At 55.8% G+C, this 27,639-nt stretch overlaps 10 protein-coding genes across 10 annotated transcripts; 4 read left to right on the top strand and 6 right to left on the bottom strand.

Moving 5' to 3' along the window:
• Positions 1–1,453: 1,453 nt before the first annotated feature.
• Positions 1,454–5,381, top strand: SPBR_04045 (c6 zinc finger domain containing protein; the record flags this gene model as incomplete). Its single annotated transcript, XM_040762329.1, has 3 exons — positions 1,454–1,551; positions 1,670–2,230; positions 2,372–5,381. 3 exons carry the CDS (start codon positions 1,454–1,456, stop codon positions 5,379–5,381), a joined length of 3,669 nt encoding a protein of 1,222 aa, XP_040621527.1.
• A 413-nt stretch (positions 5,382–5,794) lies between these two features.
• SPBR_04452 (mitochondrial chaperone) lies at positions 5,795–6,448 on the bottom strand (the record flags this gene model as incomplete). The annotated part of the gene is made up of 1 exon (XM_040762735.1): positions 5,795–6,448. One exon carries the CDS (start codon positions 6,446–6,448, stop codon positions 5,795–5,797), a length of 654 nt encoding a protein of 217 aa, XP_040621526.1.
• A 449-nt stretch (positions 6,449–6,897) lies between these two features.
• On the top strand, positions 6,898–7,568 carry SPBR_04448 (AP-3 complex subunit sigma; the record flags this gene model as incomplete). The annotated part of the gene is made up of 2 exons (XM_040762731.1): positions 6,898–6,966; positions 7,050–7,568. 2 exons carry the CDS (start codon positions 6,898–6,900, stop codon positions 7,566–7,568), a joined length of 588 nt encoding a protein of 195 aa, XP_040621525.1.
• Positions 7,569–7,824: 256 nt separating this feature from the next.
• SPBR_04423 (uncharacterized protein) lies at positions 7,825–8,594 on the bottom strand (the record flags this gene model as incomplete). Its single annotated transcript, XM_040762706.1, has 3 exons — positions 7,825–7,935; positions 8,083–8,144; positions 8,207–8,594. 3 exons carry the CDS (start codon positions 8,592–8,594, stop codon positions 7,825–7,827), a joined length of 561 nt encoding a protein of 186 aa, XP_040621524.1.
• A 330-nt stretch (positions 8,595–8,924) lies between these two features.
• On the top strand, positions 8,925–9,218 carry SPBR_04516 (uncharacterized protein; the record flags this gene model as incomplete). Its single annotated transcript, XM_040762799.1, has 1 exon — positions 8,925–9,218. One exon carries the CDS (start codon positions 8,925–8,927, stop codon positions 9,216–9,218), a length of 294 nt encoding a protein of 97 aa, XP_040621523.1.
• Positions 9,219–9,398: 180 nt separating this feature from the next.
• Positions 9,399–13,243, bottom strand: SPBR_04048 (uncharacterized protein; the record flags this gene model as incomplete). The annotated part of the gene is made up of 3 exons (XM_040762332.1): positions 9,399–10,065; positions 10,132–10,240; positions 10,309–13,243. 3 exons carry the CDS (start codon positions 13,241–13,243, stop codon positions 9,399–9,401), a joined length of 3,711 nt encoding a protein of 1,236 aa, XP_040621522.1.
• An 864-nt stretch (positions 13,244–14,107) lies between these two features.
• Positions 14,108–17,150, bottom strand: SPBR_04068 (phosphate transporter; the record flags this gene model as incomplete). Its single annotated transcript, XM_040762352.1, has 2 exons — positions 14,108–16,733; positions 16,813–17,150. The coding sequence occupies 2 exons, from the start codon at positions 17,148–17,150 to the stop codon at positions 14,108–14,110; spliced, it is 2,964 nt and encodes a 987-aa protein (XP_040621521.1).
• Positions 17,151–18,121: 971 nt separating this feature from the next.
• Positions 18,122–20,026, bottom strand: SPBR_04154 (uncharacterized protein; the record flags this gene model as incomplete). The annotated part of the gene is made up of 1 exon (XM_040762437.1): positions 18,122–20,026. One exon carries the CDS (start codon positions 20,024–20,026, stop codon positions 18,122–18,124), a length of 1,905 nt encoding a protein of 634 aa, XP_040621520.1.
• A 2,828-nt stretch (positions 20,027–22,854) lies between these two features.
• Positions 22,855–24,287, bottom strand: SPBR_04245 (uncharacterized protein; the record flags this gene model as incomplete). The annotated part of the gene is made up of 2 exons (XM_040762528.1): positions 22,855–23,192; positions 23,318–24,287. The coding sequence occupies 2 exons, from the start codon at positions 24,285–24,287 to the stop codon at positions 22,855–22,857; spliced, it is 1,308 nt and encodes a 435-aa protein (XP_040621519.1).
• A 1,588-nt stretch (positions 24,288–25,875) lies between these two features.
• Positions 25,876–27,168, top strand: SPBR_04273 (peroxisomal membrane anchor; the record flags this gene model as incomplete). Its single annotated transcript, XM_040762556.1, has 1 exon — positions 25,876–27,168. One exon carries the CDS (start codon positions 25,876–25,878, stop codon positions 27,166–27,168), a length of 1,293 nt encoding a protein of 430 aa, XP_040621518.1.
• Positions 27,169–27,639: the final 471 nt, after the last annotated feature.

Here is a 27,639-nt window from a genome sequence, read left to right as displayed (position 1 = left end):
AGAGTGCAAATTAATTCCTGCACCGTCTGCGCTATTTCTACACAGCTTCTTGTTTCAGGAGACTCCATTGTCGGGTTATCAGGCATAAATCGTTATTGTGTGGTCTATTGTTCTTGACATACTACTTCAGATGCAACCCCTTGTGAAGACGCGATCATTTCCACACCGCCCGTTGTGCCCAGTGTGCACGTACCCCTGGTTAGGCTCGCGCCTTCCCTACTTTCGATACCTGCCGTCCCGTAACCCTTACGTCTTCCTTCCAACCCTGTATTTATCCTGCTCTCCTTAGCTGAGAAAGTAACCGCATTGTCTGGTTGTATGCAGATGTCGTGCGTACCTTCCCCACACTCGAGTCTTTCGCCCTCTTCCTACAATCGAGTACAAGTACAGGAATGTTCCGAGTTATGTCCCTTTCCCTCATTTGCCTCCCCTGCCTCGTTCTCCAAGGGCCGTTCAGACGTCCCGCGACAGCTTGAACCTTTCCGTCTCTTCGGTTCTTCTTGTGCATCTGTCCTGCTTCTGCCGTCTTTTTGTTTTTTGTCGTCGGTGCAGCGGGTCTATTGAAAAGAGGGTTGCTCTTGCCTTTTTTTGTTACTCTCTCTTGCCGCCTGCTGGTTTTTCTTATGGTTTCTCTGTTGCGCCTTCCCTCTCACAAAATCCTTGCGCTATTTACGTACATCATTCTTTCAGCCTGGCCAAGCCTCATCTCTCTCTTCGACTTCTCCTCCAGTCTAACATCGCCGTCGCCGTCCACTTTACTGGATTCAAAGGGTACGAAGGTGGCGTGCTAACCAGTCTCAGATGCGGCATTTTCTTCTGCTCGTATCCTCAGCCTCGTCCATTGTGCACACCGAAAGCCGAAAGCCTCGTTGGTCGTTTCTCGTTGTCATCTCTATCTTATCCACAGAGTTGACTCCATCCCCAAGGATCCGAACTACCGCGTTGTCCACTCGCCAAGCTAGGTTTTGGGACCGTTTGGTGCTTGCCTCGCTTGCACTCACCTTCTCACTAAACAGGCCTCCTCTTGATCCCCATTATTTCACTCCTCCTCTCTCCACATCGCCAACATTAGTGAGGGCCCAAGACCAGACGTTCTTTTCTCATTCCGCCTCCTCCGGATATGATCGCCTCTCATTGTTCTTCTTACGCCATTTCTAGAACTCCTCCATTTCAAATCCTATGTGCCCTGCTTTTCTCCTCCAATCACCCTTACTCCCTTCCCCGGATTTTATCTACTCCGCACCGTGGCTCCAGGGGATCATCATAGCCCTGGCCCCGCGCGACAACCATTTCCGCATCTCCCACCACGTCACCGATCGTTTTCGAACTGTCACACTTGCTTCTTCATTCCCACAATTTTGTGCATCCGCTCGTACCATTGAAGTGCGTCTGGCTTTCTTCCCGCAAGACCCACCATGGTCTTGTCATGACTGGGAACGCCGAATAGTTCGCGATGAGCACTCTTCTCAAACCCTTACCGGCGCCCAAACAGATTCGCTTTGTCAACAATCAGGGACAGCCGCCATCGAAGCGCCGACGCGTTAATGCAGCGTGAGTCCACAGCCCCGTGTCTTGGTGTCTTGGAGACACATGAGCGTACCAAAGCTAGATAGACGGGCGTGAGAACAACGTCCATGCTGACCACTTTCCTTGCGTTGCCCCAATACAGATGCCTGACGTGCCGTAAGCGCAAGACGCGCTGCGCCGGAGAGCGCCCGACTTGTTCAACCTGTGCGAGCAACGGTCATGAATGCCTCGGCTATACAGACTTCGCCGAGAAAAAAAAGGAAATAGTCGGCGCCGCCAGGACCGGTTCCTTTGAAGCCGGAACCCGAGAGCGAGGCTCAGCAACAGACGCCAAAAGTGAAGTTGATGACGACGATAACGACTATGACGATGGGAACGATTCAGCCGAGCCGAACAATGACCGACAAGGTGCCGCACCGAGTTTCATCTCTGCTAGCGACAGCAATCCCATGCGTGATGGTGGCGGCGATGACGAGGCCGTCAGCGATGGTGGCGCAAACTACAACCAGGCTAGTCCGAAGCGGCGACGGAAATCCTCGGGCAAATCTTCGCGGTCGGATCCTAGCCAGCGCGTCGAATGGGAGTCCACTGTGCAGCAGTCGTCCCAATCACAGCAATCGCAGCAGACGCAGGCAGCACATTCACAACAGCGACGTGATGCACAGACACATGCCAGTAGTCAGCGGTCACAGCCGAATCCACGGTCTGTATCGTTTCATGATACCAGCCAAAAAAGCTCTGCACGACCGTCGCCTCCTCAAGCGCAGCAACACTCACATCAACACCAACACCAACACCAGCACCAACACCAACATCAACATCAACATCAACACCACAATGAAAGCCACCGAGTCCCCTATTTTCGCTACTTTGGCCCGACTGCTATTGTACCTGGTTACAAGCAGATGGTTGTCGACGTGTCCGTTCGCGACCGCCGCCGTAGTCGTGGCAGCAGCTTTTCAACAGTCTCTCCGAGCACTACTTTAACGGACGGCGCAAGTAGCCACCGTGGCCAGCACGGACAGAACCGCCAATCACGCTTTGATCCCGTGTTCGAAAGCCTCGAAGACTTACCTGTCTATGACCGCAATGACACTGCTCCCGTCCATCCGGTCATTATCAACCTCCTCAAGACCTTCTTCGTTCATCTCGGGTGCAACTACCCCTTTTTACGCGAGGATCGAGTTTTGAAGATGGTACGTGAGAAACGCGTGGAGGCCATCCTTGTTGATGCCATGTGTGCTCTTGCCGCACGCTTTTCTGACCTTCCTGTGTTTACAAACGGCGTTAATACGGACAGTGGTGGCGCCAGCAACAGTAACAGTGCTGGGCAAACCACCGCTGATGGCCAAATGGCCCGCTCAGAATATGGCCACGTATTTGCACAGCGCGCCAAGGCGGCCACCGTCGATACCTTCCCTTGCCCCTCTGTGGCAGCTGTCCAAGCCTGCCTCCTTATGGCCTACGAAGGCTTCGGTGCTGACCAGGATAGTGCGCTATGGATGTATCTGGGACTCGCTATCCGCATGGCGGTGGATTTGGGCCTTCAGAAGAAGGTGGGCGTTACTCCACAGGGTGAAAAGGATCCTTGGTTTATGCGTACCTGGAACGGCAAAGGCGGCGACAACGACGATGGCGAGGACAGCGACAACGTTGAACCGACGTACAATATTGACTCTGGAAGGAAACCGGCCCACAACAGCAGCGATGCCATGCACGACGGCGAAAGCGTGTACGCTTCTGCAGAGCTACGTGCAGCAGAGCAAGAGCGTGCCGATACATTTTGGGCTGTTTTCTTCTTGGACCGCGTCATCTCGTCAGGTACGGGACGTCCCGTCACATTTCGAGACGACGATTTTGAGCTCGCACTGCCTGAGCCCACGTTAGATCCACTTACCGATTGGCCCGCACCGTTCCCCATTCTGGCACAAATTATCCATCTATATGGTCGCGTGTCCGACGTTTTGAACAATATCCACAGTGCCAACGATCTCACACACGAAAAGATGCAGCGGCTCGGCCATATGGAAAACGACCTGACGCAATTGTACCAGAGACAAGACCCGCGGCTCAACTTCAACGCGTCCAACTTCCAGGCGTATGTGCGCGCCGGACAGGGCACAACGTTTATCTTGCTCCATTTTTGGTTCCACACTCTCATTATCATTCTGCATCAGCCTACCCTCTTGGCCCCATTTGGAGGCCTTCAGCGCACACACCAGCTCTTGCCGAATAGCCACGAGCTCTCCATGTCCAGCGCCAAAACTATAGCCGATATCCTCGCGTTTGCAGAGCTCATCGACCCGAAGAGCTTCATAGGAAATCCCTTTACGTCACAACCAATGTACATTGCCGCTTGTGCCTTTTTGATGGAATCCGTTGCGAATGCCTCCCAACCGGCATCTCGGGGCACCACACCACCGGCTGCGGATGCTCAAGCTCGAGGCGCTGGATACTCTAGTGGCGACACTCGGACTGGAATCTCGTCAAAGCACTCGCTTCTTGCATCGAATGCGAACCAGAATTACCAACGTTGCTACAAATCACTACAACAACTGCGCCTTTATTGGGGCGGCGTACGGTATATTTTGACGGCACTGGATCAGAAGTCCAAGGGCATTTGGGATTGCGAGACATTCACTACTGAAGAGCTTGAGAGCACAAAACATCCCGTTCGCCGTGGCTCCTTTAGCCAGATGCCGCGCTTCGACAATCCCTCCTCGCCAAATGCACCACCCATAGCTTGGTCATTGACAGGAACATCGAACTCTGCAAATCCTAGCTTGACCTTGCTATTTCAGAGCCACACAAATGCTGCTGGACCTGGCGCTTCGAGCTCCAAGGCCCAGGACACGACACCACGGCCGAAAGAAAATCAAAAGCAACGCAAACAAGCAATTCAACAAGCCCAGCAGAGTCAACAAGCCAGACAGTCGAGTAGTCAAAAGCGTTACCATTCGCCTCAGCTTGCTTCCGCTGCCACTCCACCGGGAAACATGATTTACGATCCGATCCGACAGAGTATTCCTGAGGCCCCGCCTATGTATGCCCCAGCCTACCCGCAAACCAACATTTCGGCTCTACGGTACTCGACGGACCAGTCTGCGCAACAACAAACGCAGCAATTCCAGCAGCAAAGCTCCACACATCCTGTACCCCCAACATTCACCGATAGTCAACTGGCGGAACAAGGCCATGATCGCAGCACGTTCAAGTTTGATGATCTGGACTCACCCAGCCCAGGGTCGGGGCAAAATGGACCGCATGGACTGTATACTGCTGCCAGCAATATGGTGTATTCTGGGCAGCATCAAGCACAGTTCCAGGTACCGCAACAACTGCAACCGGGTCAGCAGCAATTCAACCACCAGCAACAGCAGCATGGCCAGGACCAGCATATACACCAACAAGACTTCTTACACCAAGCATCGCATCAATCACAGCAGCCTCTGCCTGCCCCTGTGCAATCGTACAACACGCCCTCGTCACACCATTCGTCTGGTTATGAGGGCGCCATCCTGCAAGGCACGTCCCCGTCCAACAACGGACTCGCACACTTTGACCAGGCGAATGCGAGCGCGAGCGGGAACAGTCCTCGCACGACGACCGCTCTTGGTCCCCTTGACGGCAGCGGGATGTACCAACCTGACCTCAGCCAAGGCGGCCTCATGGGCGGTGGCCTGTACTCGTACCTCGAGGCGGGGCCTATTACCGACATCATCACGTTTGACAGCCAGGAAATCGACATTAGCTCCCTAACACTGCCGACGGAGTTGATGCCCCAGTGGCTTGAGTACCTCCCAAGCAATGTGCTAAATCTCTTTGATGACGGTACAAACAGGAGCAGCCAATAACTATCACCTTCTGGGTTTCTCGTTCTTGCAATGGAGCACTTTTTCTAATGAGTCACTTACTATTTCTGGTTCACTTTTTGTTTGGTTTTTCTTTCCAATTTTGCTTTAATATTTGCTTGTTACGCAACATGATTGGGTGTTATGGGTGGGATGGGATAAAAGTATCAGATACCTCACTTGCATTTGTTCAGCGGGCCATTTTTTTTAAATTTTTCTTGAAAATAATATTTCTTCTACTCTTTTCACAGCAGTCTTGAACACTGCATCAGTTTTATCACGCAACACCAGATCACCATTCGGATGCAAATTTCAAAAACAAAGGGGCCAGTTAATTTGAGTAGCTTGGTATACATCATAGAATATTCATTACAGCGATCCGGCAAACTGCGGTCCTCTGCCTCCTCATCTGTCCGTTAAGCCTCTTCCCACTCGGCATCCAGGTCCAGATCAATCTCATCTCGCAGCAGGTCATTCAGCGCCGAGCCGTCCTTGAGGTAAATCCACTGGCCGCGAGTACTGTCCCCGCTGGTCCCAGCATCGAGCACCCAGTCGTACCGCTTCGGCCCGGATATGGGCGACGACAGCCAGATTTGCTTGTTGGGCGGCTGCTTGTTGATGACATATGTCCGCGGACGTGCGCCAGGCTCGCTCGGCGAAAAGGACAGCGTCAGCACCCCCGAGGCGTACTCCACATCGACATCTTCACGGGCATCCTGCATGTCTTCCAGGCGCACAAGCAGGCGATCAAGGTACTCGTCGGCAAGAGCATGGTACTCGGACTCGGTCATACCGGCAGGCTCGACAGCGGACTGGGGTGTGTAGGCGGACAGGAAGGGTGCTGCGGCCTGTGGCGGTTGTGCGAAACGAGCGGCCGTCGGGCGGATGGGAGCAGGCGAGGTGGACGAAACGAACCGCCGCGAGGCAATCGAGAGCAGGACCAACGGCACATGTCGGTGCTGTCTGCAAGCACAGCGGGAGATGAGAGGCCGCGTGGAGGCAGGCGTCCCGGCCGCCGCAGCAAGTCGACGGACGATTCGAGGCGACGCCGAGTGTGCAGGACGCGGCATTATGCTAGATCTCTGTGTGTCGTGCCTAGGAAGGAGGAGTTGAAGTTGTAGTCATGCGTCCAAAGCGGGAGACGCACTTATGTGTCTAGAAGTTTCGGCGTCGGAGCGGTGTGGTTTGTCGAGCTCGCGTGAGGTTTTCAGAAGTGGTACGTTTTTTCTGAGCTCTTTTGCATGATATGAAGGCAAAACTGATGGGAGCACCTTGCTGGGTGAGCCTAGCTGACAGACCCACTTTTCCCAGGCACAGTGCACTTTTCGGTATGAGAGCGTCAGCCCCGCCCGCGCCTGCCGTCGATTGCGACATGCCGCACCTGCATTTCAACTTGCCCACGCCTGCTAAACAACGACATTCGACAACAGCCCGATTCGCGATCCCTGATGCACCCAGCCGCCATTCATCGAGGCTCTACCTGTGCGCGCCAGTTTCCTACGGCGCAGCTTTTTGCACCATGATCAACGCTTTCCTGGTCTTCAATGGTCAAGGCCAGCCCCGCCTGACCAAGTTCTATACACAGCTGGTAAGCTTCACGACGTTGCCTGACAGAGTTTGCCGTACCGTCCTAACTCGGTTGCCCTCGCTCCCCCCATTGCTATTGTTCAGGACACCAGCATACAGCAGCGCCTGATCTCCGAGATCTTCTCCCTCGTTGCCAACCGCCCACCCGGATCGTGCAATTTCCTGCCGTTGCCGCCGTTGCTGGCACCGCCATCCGGCTCGACCAGCGGCAGCGAAGCGTCCGACTCACCCTCCCTCGTCACGTACCGCCACTATGCCACGCTGTACTTTATCGTCATCTCCACGGCCACCGAGTCACCGCTCGCCCTCATCGACCTCATCCAGGTGTACGTCGAGTCGCTCGACCGCCTGTTTGAAAACGTCTGCGAGCTCGACCTCATCTTCAACTTTGAGTCGATGCACGCGACCCTGGCCGAGATGATTATTGGCGGCGTCGTCATCGAGACAAATCTGGACCGCATTGTGGCGGGCGTGCGCGCCCAGGGCGCCGTCGCGAAGCGGCCTGTCAACAGCGGCAACAGCCTGACCAGCAACGGCAGCAGTGGCACGGGGATTGGCGCAACGCTCGGCATGGGCGGCAACTTTGTGTGGCACGGCCGGTGAGGTCGGGCGAACCAGACATGGGACGCAAATAAGTCATTGTCACTATAATACATACAGCCATACAGGATCAGAAGACAGGTGGGCTGGACACGCCCCGTTTCATGCAAAGAGATGGGAAGTGGGAAGCCGGATATGACCCAATAGCGAACACAAAACATCACCGCCGCGAGAGCCTAGGAAAACAAAAGGCGCCAGAATGCCAACGAAATACGATATGCAAAAGGGGAAAGAGGAGGACGAGGAAAGAAATCGCAGTTCACTTCCGAGCAACTGCATTTCCCCGTGCGCTCTCATCGGCCTTGCGGACGGCACTGTTCTGCCCTCCGCCCTTCATCAGACCCAGCGTATTCCAGAACCACTCGCGCACCTGGCATTGGATCGGTTAGCTTGATATGCATGTATGCATGGGAATGAAACTGGACACGTCAAGCAAGGGAAAGCAATGTCCAGTCTGGATTGTCGAATTGAGAGGAAAAGGAGTCCTGTCCCAGATGTAAAGAAGAATAGAACATACCCCGGCGAACGGCTGAGGGCCGTACTCCCACTCCATGAATAGGACGCAATAGATGACCACGACTTGACACATGTTAGCTGACATACGACACGGTGACGCTCCATCTTCCCACCAGACGACGTACAGGTCACGCTGAACAGCTGCGCCAGCTTGATAAACTTGACCCAGCGAGGCCGTGCCGAGGCCAGTGCCACCCGCCGCTTGAACCGCTTCTCAAACCGCAGCTGCTCCTGCGGCGACAGCCGCGTAAAGTCGGGCGGCCAGACCTTTTTGTTCTTGTACTTTTGCTGCGCCAGAGGCGGCCGCACGTCGTCGTCGTCGAGACTCGAGTCATTGGGGTTCCGGTATGTCGAAGCACGGCGGAGTGCCAGAGCTGTGGGCACTGTCCGCACTGTCCGCGCTGTTGGCCGGAGCTGGGCCGGGCGCAGAGATGGGCAGAGTGCCGACCGTGCCGCCAGGCTGCCCGACTGGGGCCCTGCACGGACAATGGCCTTTTGCAAGGCTGCCGACATTGTTGGAGGCAGAGATTGTTTCGTAAAAACCGAGCGCAGGCGTGCGTATGCAAATCGGTCCACTAGGACGTCGAGGCACCAAGGCGAAGCTGGTGTCCATAGCCTGGTCATCAAATGCGCCGAGAACAAATATTTGGAGATGTGCCAATAGCGTACTTTGTATATAAAATTCACTACACGCACAAAGCCCCCGCACCCAAAGGACCCAAAAGGAACTAGAAAAGCTTGGAGCCTTTTGGCCTTTTGGCCTTTGCTCTCTCAGACGACAAAGCATCACTTGTACGAGACAAACACACCCCTTGGCCTCAGACCACACTCGACCTCTGCACAATGCCGAACCCCGTACTCAAAGCTGCCTACAGCGCGCCGAACCACGAGTCCTTTACCGCGAGCCAGGACCTGTCAACGGCACCTGCGGCAAGCCCGATCTTGTCCACGGCGGACAAGACGGCGTACCTGCCGGCTCTCCGCGGTGCCGTCACCGCCGTCCAGGACAACGTCAACCGTGAATTGACTGCGCGCATGGTCATTGACGCGCAAGCAGCCAACCAGGCCGCCGTCGACCAGGCCGCCGAGAAGGAAGAGCAAAACTACGGTGAAGAGGTCATGGACGAGGACGAATAGGTTTTGCTGCATTTAACAATCCAAAAAAAAAAAAAAAAAAAAAAAAAAGGAATGCGAACATTTATGCCAATGGCTCGTCATTTATATTTATATATACATCTACACGCCGCCACATACACGCGCAACCATGTACGTATACATGCATTCGAACGGCAAGACTATCAACATCGCGACACAGGATCAACGCCAATTCGGCGTCCGATGGCCGCTGTTCTGTCCCGCCCGGTTCAGGCAGCCGTAGTGCACCACTGTGTTGTCGGGCAACACGGCCACCACGCTGCCGCCAAGCCGCTTGTGGCAAACGCCGCACGCACGCTCTTCGCTGATGGCCACGCGACGGTTGCGTCCACCGGGCGCTACGTGCCCACCCACCCCGCCCGTGGCATAGTCGTCCCGACCGAGCAATAGGCTCGCCTGTGCTGCAAGCACGGCCGTCTGCCGCAGACCCTTTTCGATCCGGCCTTCGTTGACGACGCTGTTGGCCGCCCGCATGCGGCCTCGGAAGTACGAAGCTAGCTCTGCCACGGGCAGGCTGTCCGGGATGAGTTGTAGAGTCGATGAGGCTGGGAGCCGCGAGCCATGCCGGGACAGGAGGTCGAGCGCCGGTGCCAGTTGCCGCTGCTGTTGTGGTGGCGGCGTAAGGTACAGCGACAGCAGCGTGTGGTAAATCGACGGTGCCGCTGCCTTGTCTTGATTGTCGCCAGACACGCCGTCGTTTGCGTCGTCTCCCTTTAACGCGGACGCGCGCCGCGACTGGTTGTTGTTGGAAGACAAGAGCAGAGGACCAGGGGAGGACATCGGCACCGGTTGCGCTAGCTCTTGTGCCTTGTGGACTTGGTTGCAGTATCTGATTATGTTAGTTCAGAGCCCAGCTTGAATCAATCGCCATGGCGAGAATCAACGAAAAACGTACTCTTCCGCCTTTGCAAAGTCTTTCATTTTGAAGACATAGATTTCGAGTGCTTGCTTGTGCTGGTCCATGTTGCTAAGCACTGTCGCCTGGGCTTCGTAGAATGCCGCGTCTAGGGATTGTCAGTAAAGAAGTAGGCCACAGAGACGGTTATTGCGAGGTAGACGGGCATCAACTCACCATCTCGGGGTATCAGGCCAAACGCCCGCAAAAGACTGTACTGCTTGCTCTCTTTGAGGAACACAACCAGCCGCGCCATGCTTTCCTCCCACGTTTCCTCTTTGCTGCCTTCACCATCCATGTCACTGTCCGCTGTGCCTTCCTTCGCGCTGCTCTTCCCCTGGTTCGTCTCCGCTCTTTCTTCACTGTCTTTGAGCAATTTGATCCACTGCTCGATCAGCCTGTTATGAAAATCGGGCGTCAGGTCGTTGAGCTCACTGATGATGTGCTCCAGGTATCGCAGCTCGAGCCGCGCATCGATCCCCGCAAGGAATCGCACTACACGGTCGCGTGGCAATGTCTCGGCGTTTTCCGAGTCTGCTAAGAACACGTCCATGCCGTGCACCGGGTCGGCCCGCAGTGTCCACGCAGAAAACTCGAGGATCAGATCAATCATCGCAGGCGGCAGGCTCTGCAGGTATGCGATGGTGCGCTGTGGCCCTCGTAAGGTGGGAGGCACAGACACGGTCGTATCAGACGCGTCGCCCGACGCCGACGTCTTCACACTCTCGCCATACACCTTCTTGTCTTCATCGGTCTTGCCGCCAACATCGCCAAACCGCTTGAGCAGCTCGAGAGCTGGCCGGTGCAGCCGTTTTCCGTAAAAGAAGTCGACGAGCTCGTTGAAGCGGTTGTTCTCCAGCAACCGCTCATTGACAACTTCCGGGTCACAAAAATTGGGAATGCGGAACAGAGAGCTGGCCAACTTGGGCCGGATCAGCATCAGGACGCGGAACATGGTCGTGTCGACAAGCGTAAATATGGTACGGAGTCGAGATTCACGGGCCGTGTCATCGTCCACGTCGGATCCCGAGTCGCTGTCGTATTGCGGCGGCGCAGAGCCCTCTCGCCGATTTTCCGTGCCCCGCGGCTTCTTGAGCTTGCCCGTGGCCGGATCAATAACTCGTTGCAGTCGGGCGCGCGTGCCGGCAAGGTAGCTATTCAAGGCTTCGGCGGCACTGATGAGCTCCTTGCCTTCGAGTGGAACGTATCCGTTGGCATGGACAACTGGTAGCTGCGTTTCAGCTTCGTCTGATCCCGGCACGGCCTGCTTTCCCTTGACACTTGCGCCGTCCGAGTCTGTGCTTCCTTTGGGTGCCGAAGCTACAGAAGCTGTTTCGGAGTTGACTTTCCGGGATCCCCAGAACGCCTTCGTGAAACCACCCCCTAGTGGCAGCGAAGAGGATGCTTCAGGCTGCGGTGCCGACGTACTCGTGTCCGTGTGGCCCGTTTTGCCGTTCGTCTGGTGGTTGCTATCACTGTTGGGAGGGGCAGTGTTGGTGTCGTCGGCATCGTCCTCTTTCACTGTGCCGTTCTTTGCTGGGCCGTTCTTGCCCCCTTCGCCGTCTTCATCTGCATCGGTCTCGTTGACCACGGCAGTCTTATCGTCGGACATGTCACCAACGATGGACCGCGGGAAGAACCGAAACACCCGTTCAGGCGGCGCGTGTACGTCTTCCTCGTTGAACAAATCCATTGCAGCAAGGTATTTTTTCTGGCGGAATAGCTTTTCTGCCTTTTGCATCTTGATGTCGCGTAACGTCTTTGACTTGTTGCGCAACAACGCATCTTCAAGCAAGCCCAGCAGGCTGATAGCCTCGTCAAGGTGGCCTTGAGCCACAAGCGCATCGATCTGGCTATCGTAGCCCGTTGCGTCCATTTTCCAAATCCCACGCTCCGAGGATACGTGGAAGCCTTTGCCTGCATGAGCGAGACTGACAGAAGGTGGTGGCACATGCAATTGTGTGGCATTTGGCACGGCGATTGTCTGTAGGAGGCTGAGTGTGCTCGGGTTGCGCACCTCGAGCGAGCCCTTAGTTGGTGGCTGGAGTGCGAGAATGTAAGGATAGCTGTAGCCAACGCTCTCCGGCGCCACTGGCCAGGGTATTCCTCTCCGATCGACAGGCTTGCCAGAATCTGTGACGAACAGCGTGTGCACGTCTTTGGCCAGGAGCATCTCGCCGTCCGCTAGCTTCGCGGCCAGAGGCTTGGGCATGTAGTTGCCGAGGCCCATATAGCCCATGCTGGCGCTGCCGAGTGCGCCAAATCGGCTTACCGCCGAGACACCACCAGAGTCGCCGCCGCTGCCTCCATTGGCCCCAGAGGGTGTGTTGCCGACAATCTCCTCGACGTCGCGGCTCACCACATCGACGAGCACGTACCCGGCGTTCATTCCAACAACTAGCTTCGTAGCACTCGCCCACGTGAGGGACCGGATGGTCTCCGAGAGGGTCATTTCTGCAGGCGCCGTAGAATCGCCACCTCCGTCGACAGACGCGATCCCGTCCTGGCCCCCCCCGCCACTGACGCCGACAACGCTTCCGCTGAGCTCGCTCGCATACCAGCTCCAAAGCAGCAGACGCCGCTTAACAGCAACAGCCAACCGCGAGACGATTTCCGGGATACCCGTTGCCGGGTCCTTTACGATGTTGCTCGTGACAGCAAAAGCCGAGGCATTTTTGGTTCCTGGCAGTGGCGCGGCGCCTGGCAGAGGAGTGAACGTCTGGAGGTCGTGGAGCGAGACGGCGTAGTTGGAGAGTGATATAAGGGTGTTGGCCTCCTTGATAATGGCGAGCTGCTCAATGGCACGAGGAGAGAACTTTTCGAGTTCGCGCAGGAGGTGGGTAGGCTCGTTGGCTGTAGTGGGGGACGTATTCGCAGCTGCAAAAGGAGCATTGTTGTTTGTGTTGTGATTGGCGTCGCCGCCACCTGCCGCGCCTCCCACCGGCAGTGCGTCCGCTGGTGCGCCCGACTGCTCGTTGACGCGGTATATGCGCAGGACGCCAGTGTTTAGACCGACCAGCAGCCGGTCACCGTACGCGACGAGCGAGTCGATCTTGGCTTTGTTGCGCGCCTTCAGCTCGACAATTGGGCGGGCGGTGAATGCAGAGAGCATGACGGCGAGTCGTGGCGAACGGCGAGCACGCCGATGCCGAGTATCAATAGGGGAGGAACGGAGGCTCTGATATGAAGTCGACGTCAATGCGGGCGTGTTCAGAGCCGAGTGGTCGAAGAACGAGAGGAAGAGGAAGCCGAGGAGGGACAGCCCACGAGTTGTTCGGTGGGTCTATCAGCCAGTCGCGGCCGATGCGGCCATGTCGCGCACGTGCGCAGTGAGGTGGATATGCGGTCGCAAGAGAGATCAAAAGCGTATTCGATATAGGAGAGGCAAGTCGCTGCAGGGCCGCTGGTGAAAGAGCGCGATGTTTGAAGAACAAAGCCTCTTGGTTGTTTGGAGGGAATTGTTGGGAGGTGAAGTGAATGGGAAGGCTAGGCGGCTAGAGTGGAGGCAGGAGTTTGAACAGCTATTGGGCGGAAGGAGCACTGGGATGCTACTCTGTAAATTGGGTGCTGAGAGGTGGGTACTGCCGAAGTGCGGCCAAAGTGCCTTAAAAGGGCAGGCAACACACGTCATTGCTTAGGTGAGCCTAAGAGCGCTGGAACTCGAAGCCAAAACAAAGCTCTGGCATCGTCCACCATCACGACGGACTGACAACGTGAATATTGAAATTTACAATGTTAATATGAAAGCGCTGCAATTCAGGTACAAAAGAGAAAATACAGAAAATGCGAGCTCCAGACTCGTGAAGCCGCCGGATATGGGCCAAGTCTATCAGCGACCTCAATGCGCTCTGGGTAATCAAGCTTATGCTAAAACATCTACATGTGAAATCAAAATCCGAATGCTGTCAACGTACGTACCCAGACGTCTCGCTTGGGTTTCTCTCGTGGACAAAGGAAAATTGCTCCCTCTCGTCGCCTACATGCCAGTGATGCGCATCGCTGCGTAACCCAGCGTCAAAACAACAAGAAGCGTGAGGATGCTACTGGGGATGCCTCGCGTGATAAAGTGCTTGACCTGCAGGTAGCGCTGGCCAGCAGGGTCCTCCTTCATGATCGCCGTCATGTTGGGGAAGCCGCTGGTCGGCAGACCCATGGCTGCGCTGCACATGAACACGCCAGCCATGACCAGAAGATTCGGGTGCGGCTCGTCCATGTCGGCGCCGACGTTGTTGACCAAGGGAAGCAGAATCAAAGCGGCTACCGTGTGGCTAATGAACGTCGCAATCACCAAGATCAGCGTCGAGAAGACGACCAGCACGCCGTACAGGCTCATGCCCTGCACCAATTCAGTGATGGAGGCAGCAACCGTGTCCAGCAGGCCAGACGCCTTGACAGCCTTGCCCAAGGCGAGGCCACCGGCGGCGAGGATAATGATGGTCCAGGGGAAGTTGTTGAAGTCCTCCTTGGTGAGTATACCGATACCGAAGAACAGCACGATGGGCAAGATGGCCACGACGCCCATGTCGCCAAACGAGTCCTCGAGCTGGTGGCTGGCACACCACAGGCCAATTGTCACAATCGTCACAATCGTCACGAACCACTGCACACCGTTGAACCGCTCGCGCACGGGGCGGATGGCCACGATCGTGGTGCCGCGACCCGGGCGGAACGAGACGAGCAGCAGCAGCCAAATGAGCAGAATAGACACGACGCCCACAGGAATCGAAATGAAGAACCACTGAAGCCATGGGGGCTCGGGCTTCATGATGCCGATCGCGACAATGTTCTGCGGCGAGGCAATCGGCGACAGCATACCGCCAATGTTGCTGGCCAGGGCGATGCCCATGATCACGGCTTTTGACATGTTCGAGTCGGACGGTAGGTTGCGCAGCATGGGCTCGATGATCGAGAAACACAAGACCGGCGCAGCCACGTTGCTAATCAGCATGCTGGCAAAGGCAGCAACGAGCATATTGGCCAGCAGGACTGTGCGCGGCTGGGTGCCGGCCTTGCTCAGCACAAAGGTAGCAATGCGCTTGTCGATGCGGCACTTGGAGATGGCGGCGGCCAGGGTGAAGCCGCCCAGCAACAGCATGATCACAGGCGTCCACATGGAGGCAAAAATGAACGACGCGGCGTCCTTGGAGCTCAGGCGCTCGTATGGCTTGTGGTCCGTACGAGCCACTCGGAGCACCACGCACAGGAAGGGCACCATCAGCGACGTCACGAAGAGCGGGATCGCCTCGGTGGCCCACAGTAAGCTGACAAACACCAGCATGGCCAGGCAGTTTTGCTGCTCGGGCTCGCCAGGCAGGATTGGCGAATACAGCAAGACGAAGAAGATGCCCACAATGGCCAACAGCGTGAGCATGGTGCTACTGAGGAGCCATGCCGGCAGCGTAATGACGCGGCCAAATGGCGTGCGGATGCGGCGGGTGGGAGCAGCTTGGCGCTCCTCGTCACCCTGCAGCAAGAGGTTGCCTGCCGCATCCTTGGCATCATCGCCGCCGGCTGCCATGAAGCCGAAGCCTCCGCCAATGCCGCCGCCGCCGCCAAGAAGCGTACGGCCAAGACTGGCGGCTTCGGCACGGCGCTCGATACCAATCATGTCACGCCACACCGTATTGCGCTCCCATACAACGTGTTCGCGGAGATGGGAACGAAGATCGCGCTTGGCCGTGTCGGCGTCGCCACCCGTGACCACCGTCGTGTACGCAGCCTCCATCTTCATGATGTTGTCGACAAGCAGGTTCCAGGCCTCGGGTCGGAAGGGATAGGCAGACTCGACGACAGTGGTCATGTAGCGGGCACGCAAATTGGTGTCGATAATCTTATCAAACTTCTTCAGCACCTTCTGGAAGCCCGTCTTGTTCAGCTGCACGTACGATTTGAGCTCGCACAACTGCACATAGATGCTGATAATGCGTTTCTTCAGCATGATGCCCGATGAGAAGAGCACGGCATCTTCGGGGTGGTCCTCGAACGTTGTGCTATACCGACGCGACCGTGTAAACTCGGTAGAAGCAGTCATGTCGGTCGATGCGATCAGGTTGGATATCGGCCGTCGGCGGCGGCGATTGGAGGCGCCAAAGCTGAAACGGCGACGGTGTTGCTGCGCCTGCTGCTGAGCCTCCTGCAGACGGCGCTCCGTTAGTGCCGTGTTCTCATCGGCGTCATTGTCGTCGTTGGCAGCCGCATCCGAGGCATCTCCATCATCGGTGGAGCGTCGGCTGTAGAAGCTATTGCGGTCCGCAGATGTTGGGCGTGCCGACGACGGCCCAGCGGCCGCGCCGGAGCTGGACGCTGCGCCAATCTCCGTCTCGGACGTGCCGTTTTCGCCGACCTCGCCATTCTTTTGCTTCTGCAACTGTTGCTCCTCTTCGTCGAACGCGCCGATGTCTTGCAACAGTTGATCAGCCTCATCGAGTAGCTCGCGCTCCTTGAGTGTGTAGAACGAGCAGATCTTTTCGAGTTCGACATCAAGGGCGCGGGAAAAGACGGTCTCGGGTTCGGTTTCGTCGACAATCAGGGGGCGCGACTCCGCGTCATCGGTCGCCGGGTGGGTGTCGGCCTGGTTGACCGACCGTTCCAGCTGATAAATTCTGTGCATTCGTTAGTACAGGTCTCTAATAGTCCCCGCTCCATTCTTTCCATTGGTCTCGTAGATCCAGATTAACATACAACTTCTTAAGATTGCTGTACGCAATGTAGTGAGTGCTCCAGTCAGGGACGGCATTGAACTGAATGCTGTGGGAGAACTTCATGGCGTCGTCTTTGTCGGGCCGGTACGTTGCACGGCGAGAGGGCGGTAGGCGTTGTCGACGGCTGCGACGGCGTCTTCGTCCGTCGCGTGAGAGGTCGTCGAGTTCGAGGCTGCCAGCGAACGTGATACCGCCTTCGGTGTCGAAAGAAGACGGCCCTGTCCTCGTATTCGTCTTCGAATCCTCCGTCTCGTCGCGTCGATCTGCAGGGTTGGCGGTGGTATCAGCAATTAATACGCTGCTGTGAACAAGCGTCATCGATGGAAAGGAGACGAAAAGGAAGAGAGGAAGAAATGGTGAAAATGGCGGGAAAGCGGAGCGACGTTAAGGAAAAGACTAGGCCACCGGTAGGCCAAAAGCTAGACAATGAGGGGTGACAAAATCGGCGAGGTTTTACTTCCTCTAGCTCCCGCCGACAAGCTCAAGATGTGTCCACAGAGAGTCGTGGTCTCCGCCAGTAACTGTGTCGCAAGTTGGGTTGACGCAATTTTTGGCTTTCGAGGGCCATTGTGCCGTGATCCTACTTAATATATTACACCGTTCTCACAGCACACCCTCTTTTCTGCACCTCTGGATCCAGAGGCGTTAGGCGTATGCTTGGCTGCGTCCAAACAGGGGTTCGGTCTTGCTGGTTTCCCCAAGATAACGTGGGCCCGTGGGTCAATACCCGTGGGAGATTCGCTGGCGATGAACTGTGGCTTGACAGCAAAAGGCCGTATGACTCGGTGTGTCAGGCTGAGGGTGTCAGTTAGGTACGCGAAAAGCAACACAGCCCTGTCGCTTGGCGTGGAATGGGCCACTCGTCGACGTGATGAGCGACGCCTGAGAAATTGAGGAGGTACGCTGTGCCGCAGAGGCTGAATTAGGCAAACAGATGCGTGCCATTACCAATGTGTCTTTGTGATTTTGTGTCAAGATATATTACTATTATTTTCGTTCAATCAAGTGACATATTAAATGAGCAAACGTAACCAAAAAAGAGCAGAAGATGACGAGACCAAAAATACATGGACGGGCACAGCTACATAGCGACGTCAATGTATAAAGATGGGTATATATGGCGTTTGGAACTGGGTAGGAGACAAACAAAGCAAACAACAGGAAAAGATCCAAAATGGCGTCCCAGGCCCGAGCTGAAGTCAAAGAAAAGGGGTATCTGTTCCAGTTCCGGGTACAGTGTAAAAATGCACTGGCAAAATAAACAGCGCTGCAAAGAAGCATATATGGCGTTAGATCTGCTTTGTGGACTGTCCGACGGATCCGACGGACAGCGAGTGGCCGTGGCCGCCAATGCTCGCATTCGTGTTTCCACCTCCGCCGTGAGCCACATAGCCCAGGCCAAGCACACGCTGGAGGCTGCGGCGAATGCCACGCTGGCCATTGATGCCGGCGTCGTCTTTCTCGTCAATGGGAGGCGAGGCAGGCCCGGCACCAGCAAGTGTTGCAGTTGTGGCCGGTAGGATAATGTTACCGGGCGACGGCTTGCCACCTAAAAAGTTGGACATGCGGCGAGTGAGGCCGGGCGACGGAAGGCCACCGCTCCCAGCATCACCAACGTGGTTCGCCGTGTCTCGCTTGTCTTTCTGGATTTCTCGCTGCTCATCACGGCGCTTCTTGCGCAGTGCCACAGACACGGCAGCAACAGCCGGTGCCGACATCTCGGTGGGGCGAGGAGGCCACTCGTCGTCGCGTTTCCATCCAGAGACACATGAGCGGATCATGTCGCTCAGGTTGATGGGGCACGATGGCTGCAACGAGCTCGAGACAAGCTTGTCGTAGAGGCTAAGGTAGATAGCGGGCGTGATTGACGCACGCATAGGATTGCCAGGTGGTAGCAAAGGGGGGGCCACAGGAATGATAGTTTCGACAGAATAATCAGGGTGAGCCCGGCTGGCACGTGAGGCACGACTACGCGTGAGCCCAAGTTGCGCAGAGGCGACGCTGGTACGCGAGGCCGACTGCTGCAGCATAGCACCGTCCACGCCACCGCCGCCACCGCAGTCTGATGTCATCGGAGTGGTAGCGACCGTCTCCTGGCCAGCAGATTGCTGAGATTGATGCGAATGCTGGGAGTGCTGGGAGTGCCGCGAGTTAGATGTGACGGGGGACAATGGCATGGTGCTCGACGCTCTTCCAGGAGGGCTGCTCGACTGGGCCGGTGCCGTTGGCGTTGTAGACGCAGAATGCGAATCCTGGCCGTTGGTCTTCCCACCAGCAGCGACGGCAACAGCATTGGTGTGGACGGCTGCAACCGGTGCAGGCTCGGATTTTGTATGGCTGTGGAAGCGGAAGAGCCCGCGCCGAGGCGACACAGGCGACGTGGGTGCGATTGGCTTTGCGGGCTTCAGGTGCACGGTGCGGGCACCGGTCCATGCATCACGGCGGGCAGTGAAACAGGCGAGGCCCTCGTTCCACACAATCTCTGCTCGCAGGTCGCGGCGGGCCTTTGCCTTCCGTTCGTCGGCCGGTATGTTGACCGCTGTGCCCACTGCGTCGGGCGAGTCGAAGCGGAAGGGCGAATGTACATATGTTGGCATTCTCTGGTAGTAGGCACCAGGTTTCTCGTCCTCGGACAGATCCGACGTCCACTCCGCGCGTGGCCGGAAGTGGATCGCATCCTCAGAGACTGTACTGTAGACAGACTCGGCGTCCGAGTCGAACTCGTCAAAATTTGGTTCGTCCCCGGCTCCAGCTTCAGCGGCAGCGTCTGCAGCCACAGCTGCCGACACAGCAGCCAGGGACAACGGTGCGTTGCCATCCACGGGCGAAAGTGGGCTGGCGAACGTCTCGGACGGGTCAAGAAGCCCAACCTGCTCAGATCGTACCAGCCGCTTCTGTATGGCCCGGGCCCGTGCCTTGGCCGCCCCTGTGTAGGCACTGCTCACGTCCGCGGATGGCCATGCAAAGTCCCAGTCGTTTAGAATCTTCTCCGCGAGGTACCGGCGAACGGCCTCCTTCTGCTTCGACTTATCGCGGCTCAAAAGGTCCGGGTCACCATAGTCCAGAAGCTCACTGGGTTGCTGGCCTTCGGCCTGGTGGGCGCTCTGTTGCTGGCTACTAGAGTGGAGTTGACGAAACTTGGCGAACGGGGACTTTGGTGACTTATACAAGTCGGAAAAGACCATCTTCGGCATGGAAGCGAGTTGCGTGGTGTGTCCGAGATGATCAGGAGGCGGAGAGGGCGACGACAACGGAGGTTGGGATGAAGGAAAATGATGAGGAGGAGGAAGTGACGAGGAGATCACACGCAAAGCTTGGTGCGAGGTAGGAGGGAGGTAGGGGGATGATAGAGGCGGCGAGGAGGAGAGGGCTGGAGAACAAAAGTGGTTTATTATTGGCTGCGCCAGGAGTATGGGAGGTTGTGCAGTTGGAGGTTGTTCTTGAGGTGGCCCCAAGAGTGGTCCTTCTGGTGCGGCTGCTGCAGCTGCGACTGGTTCTTGACGTGACGCTAACACTTGTGCGGGGTTCCGGTGGTGCTGGTGCGTCGAGTAGTGGATTGCGTCCGGTGCAGGCGCCAACAATGGGGCCCGTGCAGGGGCGGGCTGGTCCAGGTATTTGAGCGAAGGCTGTCGTGGGTTTTCTGGGTTCTGTGGGTTTTGTGGGTTCCGTTGGTGTGCAGCTTCTAAAGCATGTGGTGGTGTGACTCTGGCAGCTAGGAACGGAAAACGAAGAAGGAAGCAGAGACGGCTAGATTAGCGACGTGCCAAAAAAAAAGAAGTGAAAAAGGCGAAGGTGGCAGAGGCCAAAAGAGATAGAAAACAAATAGTAAAACGATGCCAAAACCAGAAAAAAGAGCGAAAACGGAACGACGATGTTTTCCGGCCGACTGCAAGACCAAGCGGCCACGAGACCAGAGCGTCACAATAGACAGGCGGAATGTGATATTGCCTGGCAGACAATACGCAATGCAATCTATGTCGTTCGCCCAGTGCTTGGTCGCGCGCGGATTGATCTACAGGACGGAGGAGCGTCAAGCTGCGCAGCTGGCTGGGGTGTTGTGGCTGATTCAGGGTGAACAGTTGGAGAGGGGATGTCTTGGCGAAGGGATAAAGACCGTGAATTGTGTGTACTTGTGTGTACTTGTGTGGGAAGAGAGGTAGGGTAACGTGGACGATGGGAGGAAAAGAAATGCGGTCCAAGGGACGATTGATGTGTGGGACCAAGAAGACGAAAAGAAAAACAGACACAAGTGGGGATGCGATGTGAAAGAAGAGCCAAAAAGGAAGGGGGAAACGATGGGCGAGGCCCGACTGGCGTCGCCAAGTTCGAGACCCTAGACACCATGCCGGTATGCGGAAGGAGGGGGAGACTTAACGACGAAAAAGGGAACGAACCAACCACAAGTGGGCATTGGACTGAAAGGGAAAAAGAAGAGGCCGTAAAGAATACGAGGGCAAGAACGCTACGCTGAACGACAATGGGAAGGAAACGGCGACAAGAAGACGAGAGGCCCAAGATGGGAAAGAGCAAGCAAGCAAGCCAGCAAGAAAATTAAGCATTGAACAAGTCACGCACGCATACGGAGGACAGACACGAGATACAAAAGAAAGAATGCAAGAACGAAAGAATGCTGTACCAGAAACTTACACGCATCAGCCAAGCCATTGCCCAGACGTGTTATGCCCTCGCCAAGTCCGGCGCCGTCCATTGCGTCGATATCACCATAGACGGCGTCCACGCCAGAGTCGCCTTTCTCGGTTGCAGGGGACAGCATGATGATGGGCCCAGTGTCAGTGGGCTGTTGTGGCGGGTGGTTGTCTGGCAGGCAAGGTTTTTTTGTGTGGCAAATGAAGGACAAAAGGGACGATAGGGGCGAGGGACGGACTCCGAGCCGTCTCTGTGCACAACAGGAGGGGGAATGGGGCGATGCACGACAATACGGAGTACTGTGCGGCGTCAGCAGGAGCGAGAACAAAGGAACAAACGTTGGGTTGAGAGGTTTGGTTTGTTATTTGAGACACTGACGCCTGGGGTTAGTGGGTGAGGAAGTAAGAACCGTGATGTTCTTCTCGCTTTTCTCTCACTCGTTTTTTGTCTCTGCTTTCGTTAGTGGGTGAAAAATACGGGTGATCAAATGGTCTGGCCCAAGCGGCCCGCCCACTATTATAGTGGAATGAGCAACGGCGAAAGCCGACCCAGACAAACTCCAACTCCGAATGCAATCTCCAGCTTCTCCGAAGCACGACGGGACGGTAATGAAAATAAAAAGGCAACAAAAGAGCAAGTCAGTGCCAGACCCTGTCAGAACCATAAACAGCGGAGAAGAGCCTGGCCAAAGACCGTTCTCGCACGAATGTACTGCGGTTTTTTATTCCAGACTCATGGCTGCTTCCGTCCCATCCAGATGCTTGGCTTACGTCGGCTGACGGCCAGAGTTATCAAGTTGGAGAAGTCAGCCCCAAGCACCGTGGACGAATGGGAACTGTAGGCTGACTTGCATAAATCTGCCATTGCCTGTTCACTTAGTAGCGATTGTTTACGAACTGCGTCTGGATTACCATTGTGCGGCGAAAGCTCGTTCTACTCCATATTGCTCCGAAGTGTCGACTCCAACCACAAGTCTGCCTCATGCGTCTCTTTGGGTGTGCGTTGCAACTGTAGAACACGGCTACCCCTGTCTATTGTCGCCTAGTGTCACACTTGCAGATGAGGAGCCAACTGGTCTGCCGCCGGTCAGAATTCGAACCTTGCGAACGGGGGAGCATTACTAAGAAAACTCCGTGCAACGTTCGCTGAAAATCAAAACGTGCCAGGTCCGATTCGAAGCTCGCGATTGTAAAATGACCAGATACGCATGTGCCAATGCCCTGTATATTATACCAAAAAGTACTCCATCGTAATACAATAAAACCAGTAGAACAACGGAAAGAAGTGCCCAAAGTAGTGACCTGCAGTGCCGTCGAAACTGAGTCGAGTCTGGTATTCTCACGCGGCAAGCCAATACTGGCCCCGTCGTAATCAGCTATGACACCTCTTCGACCATCTTCTGCGGTACCGCCCTGCTGCCGGCCGGTGGGGGGCCAAACAGCGCTCCCGCGGGCCCGTCCAAGACCTCATTCTTAACACCCACGCGGTTGCCCTGCTTGTTGCTGGTCCACCGGATGAACATCGCTGCGGAACGCCCAGATCCATCGGCAGCACCCTCTTCGTCGTCGGCCTGTGCGTTCTTCTTCGTTGTCTTTGGCGCCTGACGCTTGAGCAGCTTGTTGATCGTCTCGGCCTTGACTTCTTCGTTGCGCTTGTCGCTGAGGTTGCGACGTCTCCGCGCCATCTCCTGCCGCCGCATACTTAGTTCCTCCGCTGTAAATACCTTCTTCACTTGCACCTCTGCACAGGACGTCCGTTAGCTTCTGGCCGACAGGGGGGGGGGTTATAAAAAAAAGCCATTCCTGGGCCTGGCACTTGTGGTGTACGATGCAACTTACCATCCGACAGCTTCATATATTCCTGCGGTGTCTCCTCGAAACGAGCACGCTGCCGGCGCGTCATTTTGGTCAGGTCGGGGGTTCCGTCGCGGCTCCCATCACCGTCTTCGCCCTCGCTTTCGCCCTCGGCATCTTGCTGGTCGTCGTCATCGTCGTCGTCGTCGTCGTCGTCGTCTTCGTCTTCATCATCCTCATCGCCCTCAGCATCCTCTTCATCATCACCTGCCACCATCTCTGTCTCGCCTTCGACATTGCCCTCGTCATCGTCTTCACCTTCGGCGTCCTCGTCGCCCGCTACCTCGACAGAATCGTTAATCGCGCCTTCAGGCACGCTTTCAGTTTCGCTGAGCTCTTCGTCATCGTCGTCATCGTCCTCTTCTTCCTCCTCGTCTTCTTCTTCGTCCTCGTCATCGTTTGCGCGGCCCCTCTTTCTGCCGGAGCCGCTTGCCGCAGATACCCGCTTGTTGATGGCAGGCTTAGCCTTGGCCGCTGCAGCTTCTGCCTTTGCCTTTGTGCTTCCCGACGTTAGCGGCTTCGACACCGTAATTGCAGGGACAGAGTCCATGTCAACATCGCCTTCGGCGTCCTCGTCGCGCAAGTCATCTGCGTCGCCTTCAGCGTCGATGTCCATGTCTTCCGCTTCGCCCTCGGCGTCCATCTCGACATCGCTTGCGCCAACGCGAATCTCATCCTTCTGCTCTTCTTCCTCGTCCTCCTCCTCATCATCGTCGCCTTCGGCGTCATCGTCGTCGCTCGACTCGGACTCGATGTAGCGTTTCTTCGGTCCGCGGGTCGGCCGGCGGCTATGAATGACATCGTGGCTTTCGGATCGATCACGGCCTGTCGCGCCGTTGCTCTTCTTGAGCCGCTTCGCAGTACTGGACACGCGAACAGACGAAAGGTTGGATTCGGCCGAAGGCGCGCGCGCGGTGGCCCGGCTATCGCCTCCCCGCCTTGATCGTGACGGCATTGTGGTGTCGCTATCGGCCATGTCAGTAATTGCCACAGACGCGAGTCGGGCCGCAGTTCTACGCGGTCGCGATGCCATAATATGCGAATTGATATGAACACTCAAAAGAATGTCAACCGGGCAGTGCAAATGAGAGAATCTGCTAGTGGCACCGACTTTGTCGACATTGGGTGGAAGGTTATGACGCGTATGTGCAAGGCAAGCAGGGCGAACCCGGAAGGAAAAGGCCGTGAGGCTAGAAAGGGGATCAAATGCATGCCCAGGTGAGAACGACAAAAGAGCAAACTGCGACTCCTAGTTGGAGGGGTGGGGCAACGGCCGTGAGATAGGCGTAACTGCCGCTGGTTGTAAAGCAATATGATAGGGGCCAAATGAAGGAGCAACGACAAGGGAAAAGGCACAGAATAATACGTCTGTTATGTCCCAATAATCCACAAAATGGATAAGAGAATAAGAGCGCGGTCTGTTTCCAGGACGGGCCCCAGTGGAACGCCAGTTCAGTGCACTCGTTCGTTTGTGCAACGACGCGCTGGTAGTGAGAGCATTCGTGCATCGACATCCAGCCAATTGCTCATTTCTCCGCGAACACGTCCGGCTCTTTGACGTCCTGCCGTACGTCGCAAGCCATTTCAAAACAACGAAGATCCGCATCGCATTTGCATACGTACGACCTGGGATATAGGAGAGCCATATAGCCCGAACAGACGTAGGAAAGGAAAGGTAGAGGGAAAGCGAAAATGAGGTGACCGAAGGTGCAAAGGTAAAAGCATCTGGTTGTGACACTGTCACCAACCGTCGTTACTAGTACAGGCCAAATTGGAGTACAGAGCGAGACTTGAACAGCAATGGGATGGACTTCTCACCAGAAAGAATGAAAAGGAGCGAGTTTGTTCCGTAGGTATCAACCCAGAGTCGACACTCCACAAAGGCAGGGAAACTGGGGTTTGCGCTTAACCCTGCTTGATTTCAACCTTTCATAAGAGGCAGTGACCGCAGGGCTCTGAATGGTCCAATGGCAGTCTAACTGTTCAATTGGCGGAAATATAACATCAATGGCTTGGTTATCGATGTATGAAGCTGGATGCACGCGTGCGTTGCTTGGCTTGATTTGAATGGCCCAGATGGTGGTAATATCGCTTGTGTCGTTAGACTGCTCGGATTGGGATTCTTTAGGATATGCGCTGGTCGAATTTGCTCTTCTGACGTGTGACGCGCAATGTGTTTTTCGAGACTTGAGCGTGTTCAATTTCGAGATTCGGGCTGTTGAGACCTGCTCCTCATCCCAAGCCCATATCGTAGAAAGCTAAACTAGCACAGGGCACTTTGGGACCATCTTAACACCTAAGATATCAGGCAGAAACTGTGCGCCGTCCCCAAACTTTCGGGAACGGCCCCACAACCAATGGGGGCCAATCTGCATCCCAGCACAGCACAAGCCTCCGCAAGCCGAGGCAACAACTGCAGCCAAATACAATCATCTCGGCCGCAACCCTGCCAATAAAGCACCGCGTAGCGAACAAATGCTTCGCATCTTCCTTTCATCTCTAGCAACACAAATTCTACCTCGGACACGTCGCAATCGACAACCATGGCCGACTCCGATCCAAAAGACCGCCCCATACCGTCGGCGCCCCCGGAAAGCATTGCAGAGTCGGCAAACAATGTTTCCGCGACACATCCTGAAACGGCACCATCTCAAGAGGAATCGCCGTCCTTCGACGCAGCCAGTCATGTGAGCACTGATGGCGAATCCGAAGCGAATCCAGCCTCCCCGCAGACTGAACCGTTACCGCCGACCCTAGAGCAAGCCCGCATCTTCCTTCGAGATAAGACCGTGCAACACGAATCGCGACCACGCAAAGCCGCCTTCCTAGCCAGCAAAGGCCTCTCATCCAAAGAAATCGACCAGCTGTTGGCCGAAGAGGATGGGCCGGCTGCCACGACAGAAGTTGCGGTGACGCCGCAAGAAAGCAGGGGCCCTTCGGCCGAACAGACGCCCTCTCGGCCCCCGATTGTCACATACCCAGAGTTCATGGCGCGTCCGCCACAGCCACCACCACTCGTGACCCCCAAAGTCTTCCTCGGTGCTCTCTATGGCAGCGCCGCGGTCTCGTCGCTTCTCTATGCGACAGCTCGCCTCGTACTTGCTCCCATGGTTGACACTCTTACCGAATCGCGCGCCGAGCTGCACGATACTGCAGCAACCAATCTGACCCGCCTTCTCGGACAGCTCGAGACGGTCGTGTCTCAAGTGCCCGAGGCCGCCAAGGCCAGAGACAGCGGTGCGTCAGCTCGGTCTTCTCTTGCTACTGCCTCTACACTAGCAGACGACGACGGTGCTTCTACCGTCGAAAGCAGCGGCTCATATGATGACCCGACGGAAGTGTTCCACCGTGACATTGGCGTGCAGACGTCGCTGCCTCCAAGCCCGAACTTGGCACCAAAAGTCACCATGGACTCTACCGTGCCATCGACGTCCACATCGTTGAATGCACCGGCCGCGGACTCTGCAAACGAACCCTCGCAGAGCTACTACCAAGCCGAGCGACTATCTAACTTGGTAGTGTCGGTTCGTAGCTTGAGTCAGGGATGGGCCGGTCCTTCGGATGTGCTTTCTGAGATTCAGACGACGGTTGATGTGTTCCGCGAAGACGTTGACAAGCTGTCACGCCCTCCTGCATATGCGTATGGAGGCGGCTTTGGCAGTAGTATATACGGCTACGGAAGCAGTATTTCCACAAGCGGCAGTTCCAGCAAGTACCCTGGCTACGTGACTACGACACGGAACGAGCCCGATGACGAGATTCGCAAAGCCAAGGAGAATATCCGGCGGGTGAAGGGCGCGTTGCTTACGACACGAACATTCCCAACCGCACGGTGAAGCTTCATCAAGTTAAGGTTCACGACCGGGGCCAATCAAACAGCAGCAGTCTTAAAATTGTACAATAATACTAGGCCACTAGGCCAACCTTGATTGCCCCCAGATAGTGCATATTACCATTCCTATATTATTTTCGGTAGTCATTCAGTGGTACCAACCTTGAACGTTTTGAAGAAGCCTTCCCAGCTGTCAACGCGAATGTGGTCGTATCCACGACCCTCATCCACTTGTTCACGATACCACTCTGTTGTAGGACGATACTCAAACTCCATCTTTGTCGCTCGTGGATTTTTCATCCTCGCTTGCCGTGTAGCATCGTAGAAGCGGTTGCGACATTTGGAAGATCCAATATGCCGCATCCGCTCACCTCTCGGTGCATGAAAAACAATATTCGTATTGTCTCTTTTCCCCTTCGTGTCCGTCATGTCCTTGACGTTCTCACTTTCAACGAATCCTTCTTCCCTTGGATCG

This window comes from Sporothrix brasiliensis, assembly GCF_000820605.1.
Source record: "Sporothrix brasiliensis 5110 chromosome Unknown Cont16, whole genome shotgun sequence".
In the NCBI taxonomy this organism is placed as follows: domain Eukaryota; kingdom Fungi; phylum Ascomycota; class Sordariomycetes; order Ophiostomatales; family Ophiostomataceae; genus Sporothrix; species Sporothrix brasiliensis.
The sequence above is the reverse complement of the archived record's forward strand: the minus strand, read 5'-3'. Positions and strand labels throughout refer to the sequence as shown.